At 37.8% G+C, this 18,769-nt stretch overlaps 1 protein-coding gene across 10 annotated transcripts in view; it reads left to right on the top strand.

Moving 5' to 3' along the window:
- The window catches only part of EVI5 (ecotropic viral integration site 5), a 205,896-nt gene that overhangs the window by 46,969 nt on the left and 140,158 nt on the right, over positions 1–18,769 (top strand). Inside the window, exon 1 of one of the 10 annotated variants that reach the window (XM_045064865.1) lies at positions 10,308–10,353. The exons of the other annotated variants lie outside the window; for them this stretch is intronic. Within the exon in view, the coding sequence (XP_044920800.1) occupies positions 10,340–10,353 (14 nt within the window). The 5' untranslated portion in view covers positions 10,308–10,339. Of the gene's footprint in view, positions 1–10,307; positions 10,354–18,769 lie in introns of those variants that run through there. 10 annotated transcript variants of the gene reach the window in all.

The following is an 18,769-nucleotide window of genomic DNA, read 5'->3' as shown; positions in this document are numbered from 1 at the left end:
AAGTCTACTATATCTTTGCTTGTTTTCTGTTTACTTGTGATATCAGATATTGACAGAGGAGTACTGAAACCTCCAATTATAATTCTGGATTTGTCTGTTTCTCTTTAAATTCCTTTAGTCTTTGTTTCATATAATTGGAAGTTGTATTATTAGGTATATAAACATTTGGATTTGTTATGCCCTCTTGTGAAATGCCTTTTTTATCCCTGGTAATATTGTTTGCTTAGAAATCAACTTTGTAGAATCAATACCTGTTCTTTTGAAGCTGTTTCAAAAAATAGAAATGGAAGGAAACTTCCATACTCTTTCTGTGAGGCCAGTATTACCTTGATCCCAAAACTGGACAAAGACCCCACCAAAAGGGAGAACTACAGACCAATATTCCTGAGGAACATGGATGCAAAAATTCTCACCAAGATACTAGCCAGTAGGACCCTACATTTTTTTTTTTTTTAGTTGGTGCAAGTGATTGATAAGAGCCAATCGTTTATTTTCACTGCCAGTCACAAGCTCTCCCTCTGTCCTCACTCCTGCCTGCTCCGGAGAGGGCGCGCTCCCATGCGTGCCCACCCTCTCCGCACCTCCTCAACACTCCCCCTTCCTCGGCTGCCAGTCCAGCTGCCTTAGAATGTCAGAAGGGTGACATTTTCAGTTCTTTTCCTGTCCGAACTGCAGGATACAGGACAGGCAGCCCTAAGTGCTGCTTTCTGCGCAAATGTTTTTTGATTACAAATATCTAACTAGGTTTGAAATGTTTTATAGAATAAGACAATATTCTTTTCAACAAACTTTTAAAAAAAATGTACAGTTTTGTTGTTTCCACCTCCCCCCTCCCCTGCCCCTGCTTGCGCACCCTCCCCCCCACCGACCCTCCCTGGCAGCTCAGCCCCACCCGAACAGCCCCTGTTTTCCTTGGTTGTGTTTTGGGGGGTGCCTGGCACCCCTAGAGATTCAGCTTCACGGCTGACAGGCGAGAATGACAGGGGCTTCACCGATACCCTTGGTAACCGTAGTAGTTCCTGTAGTATCGGTCTCTGTCCTGGGGGTGGTGGTAGTAGTAATTCTGCCAATCCCGACTGTACTGTCTGTAATAGTCTCTGTATCTGTTGTACTCATAATCTCGCCCGTAGAACCGATCATAGTCTCCCCTGTATCGATCGTAAAGGATTATTTAACATAAGCAAGTGGGATTTATTCCTGGGCTTCAAGGGTGATTCACCATCTGCAGATCAATCAGTGTGATGCACTACGTTAATAAAAGAAAGAAGAAAAGGACAAGAAACATATGATCCTCCCAATAGATGCAGAAAAAGCATTTGACAAAGTACAGCATCCTTTCTTGATTAAAATGTTTCACGAAGTAGGGATAAAGAGAACATACCTCAATATCATAAAAGCCATATACAAAAAGCCCACAGCGAATATCATTCTCAATGGGGAAGAACTGAGAGCTTTTCCTGTAAGGTCAGGAACACTGCAGGAATGTCTTCTTTCACCACTGTTGCTCAACATACTACCAGAAGTCCCAGCCTTGGCAATCAGATAACAATGAAAAGAAATAAAAGGCATCCAAATTGGCAAGGACGAAGTCAAACTCTCACTGTTCACAAATGACATGATACACTATGTGGAAAACCCAAAGGACTTCACCCCAAAATTGCTAGAACTCACACAGGAATTGAGCAACATGGCAGGATATAAAATCAATCCACAGAAATCAGTTGCATTTTTATACACTAACAATGAGACAGAAGAAAGAGAAATTAAGGACTTGATCCCATTTACAATTGCACCCAAAACCATAAGATACCTAGGAATAAACCTAACTAAAGAGGCAAAGGATCTGTACTCCGAAAACTATAGAAGACTCATGAAAGAAATCGAGGAAGACACAAAGAAATGGAAAACCTTCCATGCTCATGGATTGGAAGAACAAATATTGTTAAAATGTCTATGCTACACAAATCAATGTATACATTCAATGCAATCCCTGTCAATGCCATCAACTTTTCCCCCTCAGAGCTGGAACAAATAATCCTAAAACTTATATGGAACAAGAAAAGACCTCTGATAGCCAAAGGAATATTAAAAAAACAAAACAACAAAATTCGTGGCATTACAATCCCACACTTCAAGTTCTATTACAGTAGAGCTTGATGTAATCATCAAGATAGCATGGTACTGGCAAAAATACAGACACATAGATCAGTGGAACAGAATAGAGAACCTAGAAGTGAACCCTCAACTCTATGGTCAACTAATCTTTGACAAAGAAGAAAAGAATATCCAGTGGAAAAAAGACAGTCTCTTCAATAAATATGTTGGGAAAATTGGACTGCCACATGCAGTCGAATGAATCTGGATCATTGCTTTACAGCATACAAAAAAATAGACTAAAAAATGTATGAAAGACCTCAATGTGAGACAGGAATCCATCAAAATCCTTGAGGAGAACACAGGCAGCAATCTCTTTGACCTCAGCCTCAGCAACTTCTTCCTAGAAATACCACCAAAGGCGGGAAGTAAGGGCAAAAATGAACTATTGGGACTTCATCAAAGTAAAAACCTTTTGCACAGCAAAGGAAACAGTCAACAAAACCAAAAGACAACTGACAGAACGGGAGAAGATATTTGCAAATGGCATATCAGTTAAAGGACTAGTATCCAAAGTCTGTGAACAACTTAGAACCTCCCCAAAACAAATAATCCATTCAGAAGAATAGGCAGAAGACATGAACCAACATTTCTATAAAAAAGACATAACAAGGCACTTGTTATGTCTAACAGACATAGGCTAATGTTCAATATCACTCGGCATCAGGGAAATCCAGACCAAAACCACAATGAGATACCACCTCACGGATACTGATGAGGGTGGAGAGAAAGGAAAACCCTCTCACACTGTTGGTGGGAATGCAAGCTGGTGCAGCCACTCTGTAAAGCAGTTTGGAGGTTCCTCAAAAGGTGAAAGTAGCATTACCCTATGATCCAGCAATTGCACTACTAGAGATTTACCCCAAAGATAGAAATGTGGTGATCTGAAGGGGGACCTGCACTCTAGTGTTGATACCAGCAATGTCCATAATAGCCAAACTATGGAAAGAGACCAAATGTCCATCAACAAATGAATGGATAAAGAAGATGTGGTATCTATGTATGTATGTGTACACACACACACGAGTACTACACAGCCATCAACAAAAATGAAATCTTGCCATTTGCAACAATACGGATGGAACTTAAGGGTATTATGCTTAGCGAAATAAGTTAATCAGAGAAAGACAATTATCATATGATCTCAGTGACATGTGGAATTTAACAGTATCATGGGGGAAGAGAGGAAAAAATAAAAAGAGAGGGAGACAAACCATGAGAGACTCTTCTTTTTTGCAGGAATTCTTTTTTAAAATTTAAATTCAGTTAATTAACATATAGTACATTATTAGTTTCAGAGGTAGAGTTCAGTGATTTATCAGTTTTATGTAATACCCAGTGCTCATTCCATCTAATATCCTCCTTAATCTCCATCACCCAGTTACCAATCCCCCACTTCCTCCCCCTCTAGCAAACGCCAGTTTGTTTCCTGATTAAGAGTCCTTACGGGGTGTTTTCCTCTCTGATTTCATCTTGTTTTATTTTTCCTGTGTTTCTTTCTATTACTAACCAGAATCATGTTGTATGTATTGTCCTTTGATGTGCTTGTTGGAGATGGTTTCAGCCTAGCTCACACCTTTTATTCATTATACATTCCACAGAATTAGTGTCACTATTTGGGTTGCTTCATTCTGCTGTTAAAATTATGTCCACTTTCATGCACAGACTTGAATACAGGGACTGGAATTTGAGAGGAAGAGTGTCAGTTTGAGTCCTTGTCAATATGAAGTGAAGGCATGTTGACTTGGCATTGAGCAGCTTGTAGGCCGTGCATGCTGACTTGGGCAGGAGGGCAGCTGAACTGTGAATTCGAGACCCATAGGCTGATGGCATAGGGATATGGCTGGTTTTGCTTTTATCTTTTGTTTTTCTGGGAAACTATCTCTCCTTCTATTCTGAATTAAAGCCTTGCTGGATAGAGTATTCTTGGCTATAGATTCTTTTTCCTTTTAGCACATTGAGTATATCATGCCACTTTCTTCTGGCCTTTGAAGTTTATGCTGAAAAACTCACTGATAGCCTTATGGTGTTTCCCTTGTATGTAACTGCTTTCCCTTCTCTTGCTGCTTTTAAAATTCTTTTTCACTACTTTTGGCTATCTTATTTACTTTGTGTCTTGGTGCAGACCTCTTTGGTTTGGTTTTGTTGGGGCCTCTCTTTGCCTCCTGGATTTGGATTGCTCTTTCTTTCCCCAGATTCAGAAAATTTTCAACTATTATTTTTTAAAGTAAATCTTCTGCCCCCTTTTCTAGCTACTTTCCTTCTGGGATCCCTATCATGCGACCATTATGCTTGACAGTGTCGCCGAGTTCCATGGGTCTATTCTCATTTTGAGTGTTACCCCAGCCCCATCTGCTCTGCTTGATTACTTTCTATTACTCTGTCCTCCAGGTTTTTGATCTGTTCTTTTACTTACTCTTGTTTGTTATTTATTCGAGGTGGCCCTTTTTTATTTTCATTTAGCGAGTTCAGTATATCTGATTGGTTGCTTTTTAAGTATCCCATCTCCTGGTGGAGGGTCTCATGGATGTCCTGCACTCCTTTCTCAATTCTAGCGAGTATCTTTATGAGCATAAATTTTGTTTTAAATTAAATTCACTGTCAGGCATATTACTTATCTCCATTTTGTTTAGCTCTCTTGCTATGATTTTGTTCCATTCTTTCATTTGGGACATATTCCTCTGTCTCCTCATTTTGTTATTGCTCTGTCTGTTTCTGTGTGTTAGGAAAGTCAGCTACATCTCCCATACTTGAAAGTAGTGGCTTTATGAAGAAGAGGTCCTGTAGTGTCCTCAGTACAGTGTCTCCTTTTCACCAGAATATGCTGCTTCAGAGGTGTCTCCTGTGTGTATTGCTACAGGGGTATTCTACCATTCTGGTGGATCTCTGTTTGCTTTCAGTCCTGTCTTTGATGGCTCTCTGCCTATTGTGGGCAGAGTCTGGAACCTGTGTTGTTAGTTGGCTGGCCTGGGGCTGCCTTGGGCTTGAGTTGAGTAAGATCAGATGTTTGCTAGAGATTAAGTGGCACCAAACTGTAGAGCACTTTTCCTGTATTGTTCCCTGAGAAGCTTTGTTGGTGGGTGGGGCCTGCAGTCAGACGAGCTGCCTCTCCCAGGTTCTGGGCTCACAGACTGGTGTATGGTTATCTTCCCCTCTCCCTGGAGCAGAATTCAATTTGCAGTGGTGCTGACCATTGTCTGTATCACTGCTTCGATGGGATCTTGCCAAGAGCAGTTGGACGGGGTGGATCTGCTTCACTGTGGCCTCTTGTCTGCATCTGGCTATGGAGAGTCTGTTCTGCCAGTCTTCGGGTTGCTTTTTGTTATTTATGCCAATGTAGGTATTTCTTGGTGGCCACATGTCAAGAGGTGAGCCAGCGTCCTCCTGCTTTGCCATCTTTCCAACCATAAGAGACTCTTATTAATAGGAAACAAATTGAAGGTTGCTGGAGCAGAAAGGGCTGGGGGATGGAGTAACTGGGTGATAGATGTCAAGGAGGGCATGTGATGTAACGAGCACTGGGTATTATATAGGACTAATGATTCCCTGACCTCTACCTCTGAAACTAGTAATACACTATATGTTAAATAATTGAATTTAAATTAAAAACAATTTAAATTCCTCACATGAAATCCTAAAAAAACAGAAAGAAAGAAATTGTCCAAGATAAACTTGGTGCACCTGGATGGGATATAGTCATTTGGGGGGGCCAAGTCTTGGTTTTGGCTCAGGTTGTGATCTTGGGGTGGTGAGATCGAGCCTTGTGTTAGGTTCAGCAGGGAGTCTGCTTGAGCCTCTCTCTCTTTCTTCCTCCCCCTTACCCCACCCATGTTCTCATTTGCATGATCCCCCCAAAAGATAAATAAATCTTAAAAAAGAAATCTGTTTTATCTCATATTGTCATTGTAGCCCCCTTTGAATAGTGTTAAAATTTTATATATTTTTCTATCCTTCTCTTTTTTCTTTATCCTTCAAGTTTTTCTGAGAGGCAGCACATAGTTGGATGTTGCTTTTTAAAATATAAACCAACAATCTTTGCCTTTTAATTGGAATATTTAGACAATTTATTTTTTAAAAAATTACACCAACAAAGTTTTATTTCTTCCTTACATTTCATGTTCATCTCAAGCTGCAGATTGAGTACATCTTTGTTCCACACTTTTTCATTCAAGGACCAATGACCCATCCCTGTCCACAAACAATGGGACTTGTAGCAAATGGAAAAGAGATAGAGTGGAAATACCTCAAAGTATCTAGTAGGGAGTGATCCACATAACTTCTGCTTAGAATTTTATTGGCCAAAGGAAATCACGTACCCAGACATTATGGAGTGAAGTGGGAATTGCAGTCTTCTTGCAGGAATGGATCCAAGAAGATATGTACTTTTTAAAAAAATATATATTTATTTATTTGACAGAAATCACAAGTAGGCAGAGAGGCAGGCAATGAGAAAGGGGGAAGTAGGCTCCCCACTGAGCAGAGAGCCCGATACCGGGCTCCATCCCAGGACCCCGAGATCATGACCTGGGCTGAAGGCAGAGGCTTAACCCACTGAGCCACCAGGTGCCCCGAAGATATATACTTTATTATTAATATTTCATCTGCTTTTTTCCTGTATTTTCATAATAGTGTTACTGTATTTTTAATTTATTCACACACTGTAAAATCCATCGTTTTAAAGTGTACAGATATAGTAGTTTTTGGATGTATTTACAAAGTTGTGCATCCATTACTGCTATCCTATTTCAGGACATTTTAATCACCCCACCCCCCATCCCCCAGAAGAAAGTATCCATTAGTATCACCTTTTTACCTTCCTCCAGACACTGGTAGTTACTAATCTACTTTTTATCTCTGTGTTTACCTTTTCTGGACATTTCATTATGGAATCATTCAATAGGTGGTCTTTTGTGACTGGCTCCTTCATGTAACATAGTGCTTTCTAGATTTTGAGGAAAATAGGTCATTTTTATTTAATGTGACTATTGATAGGCTTATGTTTATATCCATCATTTTGTTTTATATTGTTTCCTTTTGATTTTTCTTTCTACTTTTTGACTTAATGGGATATTTTTTAATGATTCTATTTATTTTATTTTTTGATTTATTAGCTATAACTGTTTTTTTTTAACTGGTTGCTTTAAGGTCAGTAGTAGATATCTTTAATTTATCACTGTCTGCCTTAAAGGGATCTCATAGTATTTCACATGTTGTGTAAGTACTTAGAATAGTACATTTCTATTTCTCCTCTCCAGTCCTTCATGTTAGTTTTGTCAAGCATTTTACTTTTAGATATGTCACAAATCCCATACAATATTACGATATTTGCTTCAAGCCAATTACTTTTTAAAGAGATTGAAATAATAAGAAAAAGTCTCATATATTTGCATATATGGTTTCCATCTCTGGAGCTCTTTGGTTTTTTCTTTAGCTCTAGATTTCCAACTGATAAAATTTTCCTTCTACTGAAGGACTTTCTTTAGAAAAACCTTCTAACAAGGATTGCTGTTACATGTAACAGCAATTACATGTTTGAGTCTTTGTTTTGTTTTTCTTTTGATTTTTAAAGGTATTTTCTCTGTAACGGTTGACAGTTCTTTCCCCCCCACAGTACTTTAATGATGTTTCATTGATTTCTGTCTTGCATTGTTTTCATTGGAAAATCTGATCCTTTCCTTATTTTTGTTCCTGTGTATCTTTTCCCCCTCCATCTCTCTCTCTCTCTTTTTTTTTTAATTTTTTACCCCTCCATCTCTTTTTAAGAGTTTCTTTTTTCTTTATTTCTGGTTCATGCACTTTAATTCTGAGGTGCCTTATTGTGCTTTTAAAAAAAATAAGTTATGAGAGAGCGTGTGGGCGAGGGAGGGAGCAGAGGGAGAGGGAGACAAGAAGACTGCCCGCTGAGCAGGGAGCCCAAAGCAGGGCTCAGTCCCAGGACCCTGAGATCATGACCTGAGCCAAAACTGAGAGTTGGATACTCAACCAACTGAGCAACCCAGGCGCTCCTGTACTTTTCTTCTTGTTTCTTGTATTGGAGTTTTGTTGAACTTCTTGTAAATTTATAGTTTTCTTCAAATTTGGAAACTTTTTTTTTTAAAGATTTTATTTATTTATTTGACAGAGAGAAATCACAAGTAGATGGAGAGGCAGGCAGAGAGAGAGAGGGAAGCAGGCTCCCCGCTGAGCAGAGAGCCCAATGCGGGACTCGATCGCAGGACCCTGAGATCATGACCCGAGCCGAAGGCAGCGGCTTAACCCACTGAGCCACCCAGGCGCCCCAAATTTGGAAACTTTTGACCATTTTTTTCTTCAAATGTTTTTGTTGCTTTCCTCCTCTTCAGAGATTCTAATTGCACAAATACTAATTTCCATAGCTCAGTGAGAATTGTTCATTTTTTGGGAAAGTTTCTATTGCTGTGTATTCAAGTTCACTAATTCTGCTTTCTGCCATGTCTAATTTGCCATTAATCCCATCCAGTGTGTTTTTCATCTCTCACATTGTGGCTTTTCTCTAGAAGCTGGAACCAAGTGATATTTGTATGTCTTAAGTACTTAAATTTCAAATGTACAGAAATATAGTCACAGTAAATTTTAATGGCCTAATAAGCACTTACAGATGGTGCTAAAGGGAATGAAGTATTTGTAAGTTTTGAATTGGTTTTACATGGAAAAATAGTTTGCAAAAAGATAATTTTTGGTGCTGAGTTTTAAGTGACCAGAGTTGAATTTATTTTTATGGTTGTGATCAATAATTATTGTACAACTAAAATATATAAATCACTATATTAAAAATTATTGTGACTGAAGTATGGATATAGATGAACTTTTTTCCAAGTAATTCACAGTTTATTTGGGAATACCAGATGTGCCTTGTGTATATGTTAATATCGAAAGAATAACTACTAGAGTTTGAAGATGCTTAGAAAAGGGGTACCTGGGTGGCTCAGTGGGTTAAAGCCTCTGCTTTTGGCTCAGGTCATGATCCCAGGGTCCTGGGATCGAGCCCCTCATTGGACTCTCTGCTCAGCAGGAAGCCTGCTTCTCCCTCTGCCTCTGCCCGCCTCTCTGCCTGCTCATGATCTCTGTCTGTCAAATAAAATCTTTAAAAAAAAAGAAAGATGCTTAGAAAAGAAGTTTTGACAAGTAAATTTGAAGAAATAAAAGGAGCAGAAGGTTGTCACCCTTGTTCTTGGGTGGATTACTCAAAATTTGTACTCTTTTCAAGTTCACATTTTGAGGCTTTCAGGTTTTTTCTCTTTTCTTTTTTTTTTTTTTTTCTGCATTAAAACTCAAAATCCATGGGAAAAATTTATGTGTAGAGAATGTTTGAATGTAATGACATCTTGTTTTTGCTTTAGAACAATCCTGGTGGAAAAACATATCTCTGACTCTAACAAAAAATAAAATGGTAATAAAACACTAGGTCCAGCTTTTCCTCTCCCTGTTGGCCAACCTATTAAGTCCAAGGACAAATTATAAAAATAATAACTTATATTTTCTCTGACTACTTCTGTGGTTTATGATGTAGATATGCAAGTTACATAACTAAAATAAAAATTATGAGACTCGTGGGCACCTGGGTGGCTCAGTGGGTTAAAGCCTCTGCCTTCGGCTCGGCTCAGGTCATGATCTCGGGGTCCTGGGATCGAGCCTGGCATCGGGCTCTCTGCTCAGCCAGGGAGCGTGCTTCTTCCTCTCTCTCTGCCTGCCTCTCTGCCTACTTGTGATCTTTGTCTGTCAAATAAATAAATAAAATCTTTAAAAAAAAATTATGAGACTCAATTGCTACTTGTAACAAGGGATATAAGGAAAACACTTTTATTTAGGATTTTTTTGTTCTTTTCTCCAGATATAGATGAATCTCTGGTTCTGTTACTTAACTCTTTAATTTCAGAAAGTATAAAAATGGCAGTATTTTAGAAAATGATAATTTAAGAAACATGAAAATATCAAAACTCAAATGAACTGTTTTTCTTTCTCATAGTTTTACTGCAGTTTTAACTTTTAAAATATCAGTGCATGTGGCAACACCAGAAGGATATGAAGAAATGGTTCAGTATAATATCAAAGATCTTGTTTGATGAAAGTTAATAATTGATAGCCTTAAAGTTGAAACGGGATACCTATTTTTTTCCTATGTGTTAAATCTGTTTTTCATTTTAAAAATACAAAGGCTTTGGCAGAGATGAATTTAGGAAGGTAAGTTTCAAGTGTGATAGCAGTGCATTTTAATTAAGAAGGGGAAATGTTGCTAATTTAAAAATAAAAAAAAATTTTTAAATAATTTTTTTGTAAACATATAATGTATTATTAACCCCAGGGGTACTGGTCTGTGAATCGCCAGGTTTACACACTTCACAGGCTAATTTAAATTTTTAATGGGCCATAATTTGTGTGGTTTAACAGTTTGGCATTGTAACCATGTTTATTTCCTTTTACGTTCTTTGCTTTTTAACAGATTTTTGGAGGTGAGGATATGAGATTAAGGAAATGGATAAGTGTTGCTTTAAACTAAAGTAAATGTATTTTATGTACATTTAAATACAGTAAGCAGGAATCTTTGAAACCTTAATTTATATATCTTTATCCTACCAACATCTGGATCTATACTGTCTGGTTGGTAGCCATAAGCCAGAAGTGGCAGCTGAGCACCTGAAATGTGGCTGGTCTGAATTGTTATGTGCTAGAAAAGTAAAATGTATACCAGATTTTGAAGAGTTGATGGGAGAAAAAGAATATCTTGTTAATTAAATTTTTATTGCATGCTAAAATGGTATTTTGGCTATATTTGGTAAAATTATTAAAATTAACTACACTTTTTTATACTTTATATGTGGCTTATAGAATATTTAAACTGATATAAGGGGCTTGCAGTACGTTTCTTTTTTTTTTTTTTTTTAAGATTTTATTTATTTGATAGAAATCACAAGTAGATGGAGAGGCAGGCAGAGAGAGAGAGAGAGGGAAGCAGGCTCCCTGCTGAGCAGAGAGCCCAATGCGGGACTCGATCCCAGGACCCTGAGATCATGACCTGAGCCAAAGGCAGCGGCTTAACCTACTGAGCCACCCAGGTGCCCCTTTCAGTACATTTCTGTTGGGCAGAGCTGATCTAGATGATCTAAGTTTCATCTTATGTTTATAATTTTACTACTAAAGCATTATTTTGTTTTCCTGAGGATATTCTCTATAACACAACCAAGAATATTAAGGAATTAAAAAGCTTGGAAGCAAAATTGATCTTTCCAAGTCTCTGTATTAAAAAGTTCATATATTTTCAATCATAGGAGAGGCCTTTAAGATCTTCACACAAATTCTTTATTCTTTTTCTTTTCATTGAGGGTTGTTTTCCATTTTGTATCAGTTGTCTGAATTCCTAAGGAATTTGATGATGTAATTAAGAGAATTTATTGAACTACATTTTCTGTTGCAGCTATCTTAGCTTCACATGATGTTCTTAAATTAAGGTATCTTAGAAGTTAAATCTGCAATGCTTGTCTGTCTGGAATGTCTACATAAAAGTAATCCCCAAACCATCAATTTCTGGTGAGGATATTTGGGAGGGAGGTGCAAGTCTCCAGTGTTTGCCTTCTCTGAGCCCTCATCTTAAAGAAACAGAAGCAAAAGAGAAACCCTCATGCTTTCAGAACTAGAGAGATCCCTGTCATGTAGGCACCCCACTGAGAGTTGTCTCTGAATTGTTTCCTGTGCTAATTCCTTGTGCTCTCTCTTAATTCTCCCCTTTTTGTTTTTCTTCCTCTGAGACTTGAATTTGTGCTTGATGATGTTGATGTGAAAGGGTATGACTACCCTGTGAGTCAGGCAAGTATTTTGTTGCTGCTGATCTGCTGTTCTTTTAGCTTGCTAGTTGCTGTTTTTCTCCCAGTACATTCATATCCTGTTTCTTTGATGTAACATTACAAGAGATATTTGAATCCCATGTTTGGAAAGCTGATTCCCCTGCAGTAAGTGCCAGTGTATTTAGCTTTCCAAGTGTTTTTCTTATATAGCAATTTTTTACCTTAGCTTATCTTAGATCTTTCCTTGGGTCTTTGTAAATTATCTTAGCAGTTTACACATTTCCAAATGGTATGATGACCTGTTGCTGTTGTATCCTGATCTTTTAGTTCCGTTATCCATAGGAAAGTATTATGCTGAGTACAAAAGGGAATTAACAAAGTTTACTATCACTCTTTGCAAGTGGGGAGGTTCCCCATTGTCTGTGGAGGATACATTTCCAAGAATGGCAGTGGATATCTGTGACCTCAGATAGTACTGAACTATGTATATACTGTTTTTTCTATACATACATACCTGTGATAAAGTTTAATTTATAAATTGGGCACAGTAAGAGATTAGCAACAATAACTAATAATACAATAGAACAATTACAGCAATATAGTGTAATAAAAGTTGTGTGAATAAGGTTTCCCTCAAAATATCTTAATGTACTTTTCTCTTGTGCTGTGAGATGGTAAGATGCCTACCGATGAAGTGAGGTGAGTGACCTAGGCATTGTGACATAGCATTAGGTCAGTGTTGACCTTCTGACCATGTATCAGGAGAATCATCTGCTAATGGTCCCCAGTTGATCGTGGGTAACTGAAGCTGCAGGAAAGTGAAGCTGCAGATAAAGGCGGGGGGTGGGACCCTACAGTAATTGCCAGATTTCCATTTGTAGGCTTCACCTCTCTTCTCAGGTTCACACTTGTCTTTTCCATTGCTGTGCTACTTACCAATACTGATGTCCCCCAAGTACTTCATACTCTCAAATACCCAAAGGAGAACCCATTGTTTTCCTTCTCTACTGTATTTTTCAGTCATAGTGTTATTGTGAGAGGCATTTTCTTTGATGTTCATCAAGTGTACACTGCCACACACAAGCTACTCCTTTTTTTCTCATAAGCCCATCATGAAGTACACACTCTGTGGTTTTCCTTAGATGGGTGACCCCTGGTAAGAATAAGGTTCAGTTTTCAGTAGCAAAGATATGGTGAAGTAATCTACCCCCCAAAATAAAACTCTGTTGGCATATTCCCTTGTTCTCAGTTTAGTCACGAGTTCTGTACATTAGGAACGGGAAATGCTTTTTCTCTGCCAAGTCTTCTAAGCTTCTGGAAGCAGCCAAACCTAGTCTTTCTCTATCTTTGATGCTACTTGAAGTAAAGTCTAACTGAAAATTAGCTTTAGCAACCCCATCTCAGATAATGTGGGGCTATAGCCATTTTGAATGCTGTCCTTAGAGCTGGAGCTACTCTAACAAAAACTTGGAGTTGCTTCCTTAGACTGAGGGTTATGTATTCTCCAGGCAGTGAAGATCCAACCTCTGATGTCTTAGTCTGGCAGCCTTCTGAGAGATGAATATATTTGGGCTTGTGAATTGCTATATAGCAGTGGCAGGTTAAAAAATGTCCAGGAAGCCACGCAGACCTGTGGATAATGCCTTTGATTGTAGCATACAATATTCCTGCTAAGCCAGTATTCTTTTCCTTGAATCTGATAAATTTCTTCTTGTATTAGTCATATGGAAATTACGATGGGATGGAAAGGAAGTGTCTTTTTTTGCAATAAATCTGTGCAAGGCCGTGAACCCATTTCCTCTGGAAAGAGGAAAGCCAGTACGTTTTGAATAGACTTCTCAGTAGTCCAAGGACCTATGAGTAATGCAGTAGTACCATTTTCCCAGTTGCTGGCCTGAAGTCTTTGGAAATTGTTGACATTTTCAGGTAGTACGCACCCTCTGCTACCGTGTCAGAATATTTCAATTATATTGAAACTAGGTGGCAACCAGTTTAGGAGTCTTCCTGAGTTGTTTCATCACTGTACTTAGCAAAAAGGAATAAAAATACTTGATTCTAACTACACATTCTATAAAGTCTACATTTTCTTTCTTTTCTTTTTCCCCCCAAGATTTTATTTATTTGAGAGAGAGAGAGACAGAGCTTGAGCAGGGTGGAAGAGGCGGAGGTAGAGGGAGAAGTAGACTCCCACTGAGCAGGGAGCCTGATATGGGGCTTAATCCCAGAACCCTAAGATCTTGACCTGAGCTGAAGGCAGACGCTTAGGCAACTGAGCCACTCAGGTGCCCTACGTCTACATTTTCTTAATGAATGTGTAAATTCTTTTTCCGTGTATCATGACTTGGAAGCTCAGCGGGGAGAGTCTTGACAGCATCAATTCAAGTATTAGTTCTGGAAAATGTTCCAGCTCTCTAACAGAAGACTTCTTCATTATACCTATAGCATTGAAAAAACTTATAAATTTTATCTTTAGAAAAATCTGAAATTTGCTAGAATGACCAACTATTTAGAAAAGGAAAAAAATGGAATAATGGTCATATTTTCCTTTCTTTACACAATAGATACATTTAGGGGCACCTGGTGGTGTAATCGGTTAAGAGTCTGACTCTTGGTTTCAGCTCAGGTTGTGATGTTGGGGTCCTTGGATCCAGCCCCACGTTGGGCTCTGTGCTTAGCATGGAGTCTGCTTGGGATTCTCTCTTTTCCTCTCCCTGGACGCCTCCGGCTCATGCCGTCTCTCTCTGTCTCTCAAATAAATAAATCTTAAAAACAAAACAAAACAAAATAAATACATATATTTTAAAAAGTCCTTTTCAAAATAATAGTCATTATTAAAAAAAAGTTTTAAAGGGCTTTCAACAGTAGAAAGCAGTAGTTTCTCACCTAATTGTCACTGCTTTTAGTGTCATTAACCACAGATGGTATTTTCTGTAAATTTTTATAAAGTTGACATATAATATGCAATCAGAGAAATGCTCAGTTCTTTTTTATTTTTTTTTTAAGATTTAATTATTTAATTGACAGAGAGATAGAGAAAGAGCACAGGTAAGCAGAGTGGCAGGCAGAGGAGAGAGAGAAGCAGGTTCTCTGCTGAGCAGGGAGCCCGATGTGGGACTCAATCCCAGGACCCCGGAATCATGATCTGAGCTGAAGGCAGCTGCTTAACCAACTGAGCCACCCAGGCACCCCAGAAATGCTCAGTTCTTAAGTATAGTTTAGGTTTTGACAAATTTGTGTATAACCCACATGCCCACTAACACATAGATGATTTCTATCATGTTAGAAAATTCCTATCATCCCAGAAAATTCCCTTATGCCCTTTCTAGCAACTTCACCTCACTGAAATTTCTCTTCTGATTTTTATTGTCATTGATATATTTTACCTGTTCTTTTTTTAATATAACACTTTTTTGAGGTATAACTGATATACATATGGTTCACCAGTTTAAAGTACACAATTCAGTGTTTTTTCACATACTCAGAGTTGTATAATCATCACTACAAGAGAGCACATGATTATTAGCTGTCACTGTCCTTTCCTTCTTGCTCCTCTCACTTCTACTCTAGTTCTCAGAAAAAGCTAATCTACTTTTTTAGTTCTAGATATTTTATATAGGAAACATACAATTTGTTTCCTTTTGTGACTTTTTCACTTAGCATAATGTTTTCAAGATTTGTTCATGTTGTTGCATGTACCAATATTTTACTCCTTTTCATGACCAAATAATATTCCTTTATATGGCTCTATAAGTATTTTTTAATCCATTTAACAGTTGATGGACATTTGGATTGTTTCCACTTTATTGGCTAGTGTGAGTAATGCTGAACATTTGTTGTATAAGTTGTGTACCTGCCACCCCAGGAAACTGCACATCCATTAGCAGTCACCCCCTATCCCTTCCTGGGCACAGATTTTTATTTCTCTTGGTTATATACATAGGAGTGGAATTGCTGGTTCACATGATAATTCTTTGTTTAATTATTTGAAGAATTACCATACTGTTTTCCAAAGTGGTTTTACCATTTTACATTCCCATAAGTGGTATCTAAGGGTTCCTATGTCTCCATTTCTTCACCAACACTTGATATTATGTCTTTTTGATTAAAACCATCCTAGTAGTTGTGAAGGGTGTGTTATTATGGTTTCGGTTTGTATTTCCTAGATGACTAGTGATGTTGAACAACTTTTTATGTGCTTATTGGCCATTTGTGTATCTTTTTTGGGGAAAATGTCTATACTGTTTCTTTGCCCATTTTTTAGTTGGGCTATTTGTCTTTATCACTGAGTTATAAGTTTCTTATATGTTCTAGATAGAAGTCTTCTGGGTTGCAAATATTTTTTTCCCATTCTGTGAGTTTTCTTTTCACTTTCTTGGTGGCATCCAGGAAGGTGGGAAACATTTTTAAATTTTGTTAAGTTCAGTTTGTGTGTGTGTGTGTGTGTATGTGTGTGTGTATTGATTTATTTAGTCACTTGTGCTTTTCTCATATTTAAGAAGGCTTTACCTAACCCAGAGTCATGAGGACTTACTCCTGTTTTTTCTTCTATACAACACTGTTCTTGAACTTAATATATGCAGAATCATGTAGTATATGCTTTTTTGCATCTTGCTTCTTTCACTCAACCTAACATTTATAAGATTCGTCTGTGTTATTATATTTATCAGCAGTTTGTTTCTTTTTATCGTGGAGTAATATTGCAGTGAATAAATACATCATAATTTGATGGCTTATTTTTTCTGGATATTTGGTTGTTTCTGGGTTTTAACTATTATGAATACAGCTTCTGTGAACTTCAAGTCTTTCTCTTGTTGGATCATATAAAAATGTATTTAGTTCTAAAAGGTGGTTGAAGTATGACATCAGTATATGACACAATTACTCCCATCCTAGGCAACACCTGTTATGGTCAATCTATAAAATTGTAGTCATTTGGGGCGCCTGTGTGGCTCAGTGAGTTAAGCTTCTGCCTTCGGCCCAGGTCATGATCCCAGGGTCCTGGGATCGAGTCCCACGTGGGGCTCTCTGCTCTGCGGGGAGCCTGCTTCCCCCTCTCTCTCTGCCTGCCTCTCTGCCTACTTGTGATCTCTGTCAAATAAATAAATAAAATCTTAAAAAAAAGTTGTAGTTATTCTACTGTATACATAGTTTGATTTTAACTTGCATTTTTCTGACTAACGATGTCCCATTACTTATTGGCCACTTGATTATCTTGTTTTATAAAGTATCACTTTCAGTCTCTTACTCATTTAAACAGCTATGTTTTTTGCCTTCTTAATTATTGATTTTAAGAGTTCTTGGGGGCGCCTGGGTGGCTCAGTGGGCTAAAGCCTCTGCCTTCGGCTCAGGTCATGATCCCAGGGTCCTGGGATTGAGCCCCACATCAGGCTCTCTGCTCTGCGGAGAGCCTGCTTCCTCCTTTCTCTCTCTGCCTGCCTCTCTGCCTACTTGTGATCTCTCTCTGTCAAATAAATAAATTAAAAAAAAAAAAAAGAGTTCTTTGTATATTCTGGATACTAATCTTTGGTTAGATACATATGTTGAGAACATTTTTTTCCCCAGTGGAAAAAAAGTGGCTTACCTTTTCATTTTCTCAGGGGTATCATCTGAAGAGCAGAGTTTTTAAGTTTGATAAAGTCCATTTTATTTTTTAATCAGTTTTCTCTTTTATGGTTAGTGTTTCCTTGTGTCTCATTAACACATTTTGTCTCCTCCAGGGTTGTAAAGGCTTTTTCCTGTTTTCTTCAAGGAGTTTTAGTAGTTTTAACTTTTATATTCCTGGCTGTTGTCCATTTGAATCATTTTTGTATGTCATGTGAGTTAAGGCAGGGACAGTATTTTAAATAACATATCTTTATTTGTAATACTTCATTTATACATTTTTCTTACAGTTCTGTATATTTTTTTAGTGTTATTTCACTGTCCTCTGAAGATAAACTGCTTTGCCCTCTTCTCTAACTCACTCATGATTGTACTTGGCATTCCTGCTTTTACCAGAAGTTACAGCTTGGCAATCTCTGAGACCTTTCAGACTCTAAAAGCCTTCTGTTTTAAGCACTTTTTCATCTATACTTCCATTACATCTCAAAGTTATATTTAGCTTAGGAAATATATTTTCTTTTTAACTGCATGTCTCTCTATTGATGGTAGTACTGTAGTTTAATTACTTGGCATATAGCAAGCACTCAGTGAATAATGAACTGAAATACAGGACTTAGGTTCAAGTTGTTTCAGTAAAATTTGTTCTTCTATCCCATTTAGAGTTCTGAGGGATTAGACTCATACATAAAAGTATTTACATATATATACTAATTTTTCCATAGGATATATTGTGGACTTACTGAAATAGTATCTAGGGGAAAAACAGTGTTTAAGTAAACATCATTATTTTTTTCTAATAAAGAATATAGCAAATAGTTGGTCCTTAAGTAGCTTGGTTGTAAAAATTTTTGTTTCTATCAATATTTTGGACATTTTAAAATAAATTATTATTGAAATGGAAATGTATTAAATTATCCCATCAATAAGGTTAGAATTTGTTCAATTTGTGTTACTATGTTGTATTTTTTTTATAAATGCAAATTGTCTTTTTAAAAAATATTTTATTTATTTATTTGACAGAGAGATCACAAATAGGCAGAGTAGCAGGCAGAGAGAAGGAGAAGCAGGCTCCCCACTGAGCAGAGAGCCCGATGGGGGGCTCGATCCCAGGACCCCGGGACCATGACCTGAGCCGAAGACAGAGGCTTTAACCCTCTGAGCCACCCAGGCGCCCCATATGTTGTATTATTGAATATGACATATTTGGGATTTGAAGT

Source organism: Mustela putorius, unplaced genomic scaffold (assembly GCF_011764305.1).
Source record: "Mustela putorius furo isolate JIRA1106 unplaced genomic scaffold, ASM1176430v1.1 tig00003853_pilon_pilon_pilon, whole genome shotgun sequence".
NCBI classification, from domain to species: Eukaryota; Metazoa; Chordata; class Mammalia; order Carnivora; family Mustelidae; genus Mustela; species Mustela putorius.
This window is presented reverse-complemented; position numbering and strand designations above follow the sequence as displayed.